This window comes from Pinus tabuliformis, chromosome Q (genome assembly GCF_031772625.1).
Source record: "Pinus tabuliformis cultivar Carrire ecotype Pingquan chromosome Q, CPIR1, whole genome shotgun sequence".
Classification (NCBI taxonomy): Eukaryota; Viridiplantae; Streptophyta; class Pinopsida; order Pinales; family Pinaceae; genus Pinus; species Pinus tabuliformis.
The window spans coordinates 264,127,890-264,136,198 of NC_142296.1; the positions used below are offsets into that span (position 1 = coordinate 264,127,890).

The 8,309-nt window shown below is 37.4% G+C and overlaps 1 protein-coding gene across 1 annotated transcript in view; it reads left to right on the forward strand.

The window, feature by feature from the left end:
• LOC149219189 (uncharacterized) overlaps positions 1-2,380 on the forward strand; it is a 145,794-nt gene extending 143,414 nt beyond the window's left edge. The window contains exon 2 of the mRNA XM_089386734.1: positions 1,203-2,380. Coding sequence (XP_089242860.1) covers positions 1,203-2,111 — 909 coding nt within the window. The 3' untranslated portion in view covers positions 2,112-2,380. The remainder of the gene's footprint in view (positions 1-1,202) is intronic.
• The last annotated feature ends 5,929 nt before the right edge of the window (positions 2,381-8,309 follow it).

The window sequence follows — 8,309 nt, forward strand, 5'->3', positions numbered from 1 at the left end:
GTAAATTGGGTATTTGCTTGAACACGTGCCCCATAAACAATAAAGAGATAAAAAAAAATTGTTATGGATAAGTTCCATAAACTTATTTAGGTTAAGGAGCTAGGGAGAAAGAAAAAGTACTATAGAGGCCAATATTTTTTGGAGAGCCAAAATTCTTATTGCTCAACTAATTCTCATCAACTTGATTGTGAAACAGCGCTTGGAAAAGGTCAAAAGAAGTGTGGGAGGAAAAAGTATGTATTTTTTGTTCTTTAGGAAAAGTGGAAATTGAAAAGCATTTCATTTTAAAATGAGAAACCTTCAAAGACAACAAGGAAAGTTTAGAATGAGAGACCTTCAAAGACAACAAGGAAAGTTATACAAACAACTATGTCTTGGGATAATCTATTTAGCTAGGGATTTGTCGAGACGTGGGAGCATTTATTGTGAGAAAAAAAAACCGAATACATCAACGAGATGAAAAACAATTTGTCCCTTACCCTCTAAAATAAAATGAAGAGAAAATTATAAAATAGACTTATTCTTTTCAAATAAGTAAAATATCAATACAAAAAGTTTCTTGTTTTAGCTTGGAATTGACACATTTTTTTTTGTTAGTAATGTATTTCTAACGTGTAATTGAAAAAATTGTGGTGTGGTGTGAGTTATATGTTAGAGACTATTTCTGTTTTAGAATTGTTCATAATAATGGTTACAGATTAAATCCACGCCCCCTGAATTGTATATTTTGGATTAAATCCATATACGGAATGAAAAATTCATAGCCTGACAAAGACAAATAAGTGCAGACAAACAATCCTGGCATGAAAGTGAAATTTCCATAAACAATAAAAGATTCTGCACTCCACTCATGACATTTCCATAAACAATAAAAGATTCTACACTCCACTACTCCTGTTACAAGTTTAAAAAGCAAAAATTGAAGACTTAGAGTCGTTCCGTTGGCACTACTCCTGTTACAAGTTTGAAAAGCAAAAAATTGAAGACTTAGAGTCGTTCCGTTGGCACTACTCCTGTTACAAGTTTGAAAAGCAAAAAATTGAAGACTTAGAGTCGTTCCATCCACACGGAAGCGAGGTTGCCTAAACCTGCCCCGTCGCTTGCATTTATCACCCATAAAAGAATCCCACCAGGAAACTTGATTTAGCAAAAGCAGGAGGCGGCCGGGCAATACTTTGTTAAGGTTTCAGGGTTTCCGATAGATATCCGCGGTCAAAGCAAAAGCCATGGAGAGAGGGGAAGAGGAGCTCCAGTTACTCGGCATTGAGGAAGAGGTCTTCAATACCCTTCTCTGCTCCTCCCGCCGTGACCTAGTGCGCACTCTCACTTTCACGCTGCTTCTCCCTCTGTCTTTTGCAACTCTGGTGCTATGCCTGATACCCGGCCCTCTGGTGCTTTATAAATCCAATCAAGGGCCTCTAGGGCTCAACAAATTGAATCGAGTCTTTCAACGGGTTGAACCGGTCGACTTCCTCCCCGGCAATCGGACGCTGCAGATAATAACCTTGGTATCCACGGGCTTTCAACAGCTCGGGACGACGAACGTTGTGTTTGAATTTTGGCTGTTGTCGACTGCGGCGGTGATGTACACGGCAGCCTCCATTTACATAGCCAAAGGAGTTTCCTTTCCAAATACTGAGGCCGTCGTTCCAAGGTTTTGGAAGCACCTGGCAGTAACTCTCTTCTGGTTTTTTACAGTCGTCTTGGTCCATACCACGGTCTACATGTTGGCCTTCTTTCTGGTTATGTACAGCGTGGGATTCGATAAATATTTGCATTCAAGAGAGTTTCTTTTCAATTCAATTCCGATACTCACCTTCTTCTTCTGTGTGCTTGTGTATGTAAACCTGATTGGGTACCTGGTCCACGTTATATCTGCGTTACAGGAGCAATATTACAGCTCAACTGCCACGGAAAAAACGAAGCACGTCATCAAAGAAAAACGGACAGCTCTCTTGTCGCTCGTTATGTTTTACTTCATATTTAGCCAAGGCGCTGGACTTTTTTGGCATGGAATCGCCGAGCTGCAGAGGACCGTGCCTGCGGCATTCCTTGCTGGGTTGCTGTCTTTAGTTATCTTCGGGATGCTGGTAACGCAGACCGAGGTGTAGTTTGTCTGCAAATGATACTTCCCATTTGGAAGTTTATAAGGTGGGCGGCCATGGGCCTCCGATGTAGCTGTAGCCTGTGCATAAACAATAAAATTCAGACCACAGGGTTAAGGTATGCATGTGACGTATTCAATAGAAGGATGGGGATTCTTTGCCCTTGCCAGCTTTGAAAACACGCTGAACAAACGCCGAATAAATATAAGAAACAGCCATCATTATGTAGTCATGTATTGTTGATATATCCTAAGATACATAAAGTGTAATTCTAGACAAAATAGACATTTTTGTTTGTTTATACAGAAAGAAAATTTTCTTATCTCGTTAATGCAAGGTAACCTAGATTAAATTGGAGGCCATGTTTTTACTGTTCTAAACACAATTGCATTTTATGCCTTATGTACATGATAATTGCAAGTAATAATATTACATAATGATTGTCAGAATCTTAACACTATAGTGGTATATTTTATGGTTTATGAATATTTTTATTTTTTATTTTGTTAATGCAAAGTAACGGATTAAATTGGAGGTCATATTTTTACGGATCTAAAGACAATCGCATTTTAGGTCTTATTAGACCCTGCCTGGGACAATTAGCCATCGAAAGAGCGTTGAAGGGGTATTAATCTTTTGTTTGACAAAAATATTTATGGGCATCACAACTTTAACCAAAGTTTTAATATTAGAAAATAATATAAAATTTATTATGTAATTTTATTGGTCAATAAGATTTGGAGTTTTATGGTAATACTCACAAGTCCCAATGCACTTTATTTTACAATATATTTAATTTTGCAGGTAATTGCAAACTTTGGATATTTGTATTTTACTTTGCCATATCTTAAGTTTGAGTCCATGCATCTAATTGCACACTTTGCATATCTTGATTTTGGCTGGCTAACAGGTATTGTAATCTTTGGATAAAACAACTAAACTGTTTTATACAAATTTAAAAATAACAAAGTTAAAATAATACATAAAAAGGACATAATAATCTCTTAAATGTTGGATCGAGTAAGTTAAAAAAAACCACAATATAAAAAAATACATAATAATTTCTTAAATTTTATTGTCACTGTCACTTCCACGGAACTGCTTCCACAATGTTGAAAGCTAGTTAGCTTTCTGTTTTACTTCCACGTTGTTGTTGGCACCGCTTCCAGAATGTTGGAAGTTAGTTAGCTATCTGTTTTATCTCTAGATTGTTTTTGGCACCTGGCTCGCATTATTGATGCCACTAAAAACTCTAAAACCATTTCTTCTTGTAATCAAGGTCTCAAGCTTCCCATTTAGATGGGGCTTTGCAACTGAAGGAATACCGCTTTGCAAACTAAAGGTATGCCGCTGCTGTAGACGGAAGATATTATTTTACATATATCTTCCCATTTAGACGTGTTGAAATGATAATTTCAACTGCAGTGCCAAAATCGTCTTGGGATTTGTTAGTTCTTTCTTTCCCTTTGCAATGCGATTTGATCGCTATCACACTTTAACCCATTGCACCCGTATGTATCATGTTTTGCACCGTTTGCAATTTCGCAATGCGATCTGATCGCAAATCGCAAATCACATCCACGCCCTATTGCCCTTTGTTACGCCCTGTGTTTTCTGCCGATTGCGATTCTGTGATGCTATCCGATCGCAAATCGCAAATCGCACCCATATGTTTGTGCTCCACTTTTCTTCTTCTGCCGACACGACGTTGTGATGTGATCCGATCGCAAATCGCATATCTCACTTTCTTCAAACAAATCTCAGTGAAACAATAAATGAAAAATTTACTGTGGTTGGTAAACTTTGGTAAAAGCCTTTAATTTTATTGTTTTTTATTTTCACAAAGTATGACAGTAAAAATGTAATGTCCTGTTTTATTGATTATTGAACATAGAAATGTATGTGTAGATGCAGTAGCGCGATGTGACAGAGTTCTCCTTTTGTAAGACACAACAGTGTATTTTCAGCAAAGACAGAGCATTTTTGTTTTAAAATGCACAGCAGTGCAGTGACAGAGTAATTTCCCAGGGAGACAGTGAAGTTTTTTTTACTGCATTTGAAGCAATTCAATTGGTGTAATCCCTATGATAGAGGAAGAATCTTTTGTAATAGTCAGTCTTATAAATGAATACAAGTTTCTTTTGTGTGTGTTAAACTCTGTGCTCTGGAAACAAATTTTTAGTTCCGCTGTGGTAAAAATAGAGGATCATTCTCTGTTCTGTTCAGTTTCATTTTTGTTTGGAATCAACAGAAATTCTCAACAAGACGTTGTTGCTGGATCAGTTTGTTGCTGCTGCAAACAAACTGAAGGTATGCGTTTACATATATTCAGTTTTCTTTTACATATATCTTCCCATTTAAAGGTTGTTGGATTACTTTGCTACTGCTGCAAACTGAACATATATGCTCTTACATATATGGATAATTTACTGGATCTCTAAATGAATCAACAACAACAACAATAGGTTGAGGACAAAGGTATAGATATAGAGATATTTTCCAGATTTTAAAATGATGAATTGATAGTTTATGGCCTAATACAGATACCTAGAGATGCCTTCATCTAACATTCTCTTTCAACGACTATTACACAGAAATATTTAACAGAACACAGATGTTTTCGATGGGAGGTTTTCAATGATATTATGTACTGTTGTTACATAGAAATACTTCAAAAAGAGGGGCGTTGTTGATGATGCCATGTCCCAGAAGTCGACAACCATATCCTTCAACGGGTTGTCAATACAGTACCCTATATTAATAGCTTCCAAAATGAGGCAATGGCATCAGCAGGATCCTTCTAAAAGAGGCGTTTCCATAAAATTTCAATTACTTGTTATCTTTCACACAAAATTCATGAATGATATATGTTATATAACAAATATGGATGAAATAGGGAGACAAATTTAACCTGAAGGAGAGATTTAACCTGAAGTTTCTTGGCTCTGTAGTAGGGGCATGGCCAACCGGACTTTGTACATAGCGTTGAGATTTTACAATTTAGTAATAGTAAGCACTAATGCTTTGTGAGCCGAAATACCTGACTCGGAAGAGAAAGGTAGGGTGTAAAATTTAAATCCATGGTTCTAATTCAAATTTTATTGTTTTCTATTAGTGAAGTTCTCCATGACTTTATCCATTGTCCATGACTTTATCAGGTGATTGAAATTGCTACTACTGAGGTTGTGTATGATTTTATCTGGTGAAGTCTTACAGACCGATTGCTCAAATTTCCCTATCAAAATTTTTAGAAACAAAGTAAAATAAATTACTGCTCAAATTATGTCTTGATCATTTTTTTTCAAGACACAGTAAAATAATTTTTTTTCAGAAGCATAGTAAAATAAAGTGAATTAAGATGGATATTTAGCTGAATAAGTTTAGAAAATAATTTACGTGCCCTTCCTTCAAGTTGGCTTCCGCATCTTGGTAATTGCCCTAGTTTCAATTTGCTCTTCATCCGGCATAGATGTTAATCCCCATTCTCATCCCAATGACGAATAGATATGGATGGCGTTTTGGATGGGGTTTGCCTGATGAGATTTATGTCCATCTGTAATCATAACCTGTTAGGATATTTCGACACATAGGAAATAGTTAAGTACAACTTGGTCTAGTATAGAGTTAGGTAAAGTGTGTTTCTTTACCGTTGTACATTTTGTAACTTACAATCCGATGGTCACGATATGTAGTGATCCGACGGTTCATTCTCTCCTCGGTATTACCGACACTTGATCCGTGGCTTGACACCCGATTGGTCATGGAGGGTCATTTGTAGGGTAATCCGTGCACGAGAGAAACATATGTAAATTTTCATTCTTTTATTAATAAATTGCCTGAAGTGGCCGCGTTGGCTCAGGCCGTGGAATGTTTCCCTGTTTGAGGGTTTTAACCACGTCAAAATACTAGTGTATTGATCTGCGATCTGGTTGTGAGTGGTGTCCTTTTGGTGTTCTGTCTGAGGAACTTACCCTGTAAATTCCTACATGGTATCAAAGCTATTTGAGGGCCGCGTCTGTTGGTGATCCAAATCTGAAGCCGGTAGAACTGCATCCGACTGCCGTTTCCTAGATCTGTTGTTTCTGACTGCTTTCGGGCCGAGTGAACTGCTCTATTGTGTTGGGAGCATCTGTTCCAGTGAGGAACCCCTTTCGTTTCATGCGAAAAGGTTTCAGGTAGCCCTAGCTGCTTCATTTTTAAGATCTAGAGGTATACATTGTTTATTTGCAGTTTACTGTTATTTTCTCTCTGTTTATTTCAGTTTCGGTTTATTTAGCCTTTTTATTACCGGATCTATACCTTTCATTTCTGTGTATGCTCTTTGCCCTGCGACTCTGTGCGATCTGGGCAAATCAGAAACAGAAAGGAAGGATTTTTCTCATGCGTATGCTCTTTTCCCTGCGCCTTAGGGTGATCTCGAAAAATCAGAAACATTGAGGAAAATATTTAGTTTCCGGCCAAAGTTAACTTTGAGCCGCAAGGTTCATTTTTGAAAATATTTAGTTTTTCGGCTAAAGCTAACTTCGAGCCATAAGGTTCGTTTTCTTTGCATGTCCATGTTGGGTTTTGTGGTTTTTGTTTTGTAGGGAAAAAGAGCTTTCTCAAAGCAAGCACGCAACCCAAAGCACCCCCCCCCCCCCCTCTCTCTCTCTCAAATTTTTTGTATAGATCAATTGGTTCAAAGCTATTTTAAGAGAGTAGAGGTCTTGGGTTCAAGTCTCCATTTTTTGGGGGCGGATTTTTTCATTTCCGCACATTCCTGCACTTCGTCGGCAACTTCAACAACTTTGTTTTTCAAAAAGCCATAACTTCTTCATCCGGAAGCCGTTTTCAGAGCCGTTTTTTTTAAACCAGCCTAATTTTTCGAGATCTATCCATTGGAACACTTATTTTCAGCATCTTTAGCTTCAGTTTCCATTGAAATGGAAAGTCAATACCAAGTTACCCTTGACAACACCAACTACTTCCAATGGTTGGCTTACATTGAGGATTTACTTAGAAGTAAAGGTCTCTACAGAATAGCCTTAGGCCAAGAGAAGAAACCGAAGGATGAAGATAAGGCTGCTAAATGGGAAAATAGGCAAGATCAAGCACGTGGATTGATAGGGATGTCTATTTCTCCAGATCTTAGATTCCATATTGCAGAAATTGATACTCCTGATGAAGCAATGAAACAAATCAATAAATTTTTTGGGATTAAAAATGAAATTAGAGCCCATCAACTTGAAAATGAGTTGCTTACATTGGACCCTAATAATTTTTCTTGCATTGAAGATTTCTTGTCCAAGTTAAAGACCCTTAGATATCTTTTGGAAGGTGTTAAAGTTAAGAAAGAAGATAGTAACCTTATCTATTCCATTCTTACAAAGTTGGGACCAGCCTACTCTGTGTTTGTTTCCACCTTCCATTCTACAAGAGAAGCCTTCATTTCTCAAGGAACAGACTACAAGCCCCCTTCCTTTGACTCTTTTTGTGATTCTTTAATAAGAGAACAAGAAAAACTCTTACACCTTGGTCTTCTTAATCTTGGAAACTCTTCCAAGAAAGCGTTAGCCGCCCAGCAGCAACCAAATTCAAAGAATCCTAAGAAGTCATATCCTAAAAAGAATGGTCCTAAACCAAACAAGGGTCCTAAGCAATTTCAGCCCCAAAATGAAAAATCATTTCAACAAAATGATAAGACAAATAAAATCAAAGGGAAGAAGACTGATAGACATTGCAATTTTTGTAATCGAGATGGCCACTTAGAATCAAAATGCTTTAAGAAGATGGAAGCCTTGGAAGCAGCAATGAAGAAGCATAACATCCATTTGGGGCAATCTTCAACTTCAACTTCATCTTCAGGAATGGCACTTTCTGCATGTGGTTGTCAAGCATCTCGGTCTGGCTATGCATTAAATGCATCTTCTTCTTCTTCTTCTCATTCTCATGAGTGGCTCATTGATTCTGGAGCTTCTTATCACATGGCCAAAAACAAAGCCATGTTTTCTTCTTTAAATGATTGTAACACCAAAAATATATATGTTGGTGATGATAGATCTCTTAATGTTGTAGGGACTGGAACTGTTCATCTAGACAATGGTCGGTTTAATGATGTATTATGTGTTCCAACCTTGTCCTGCAACCTTCTATCTGTATATCAGATAACTCATTCAGGTGAAGGTAAAATCGTTGAATTTTCACCTCATGATGTTGTAATCAAGG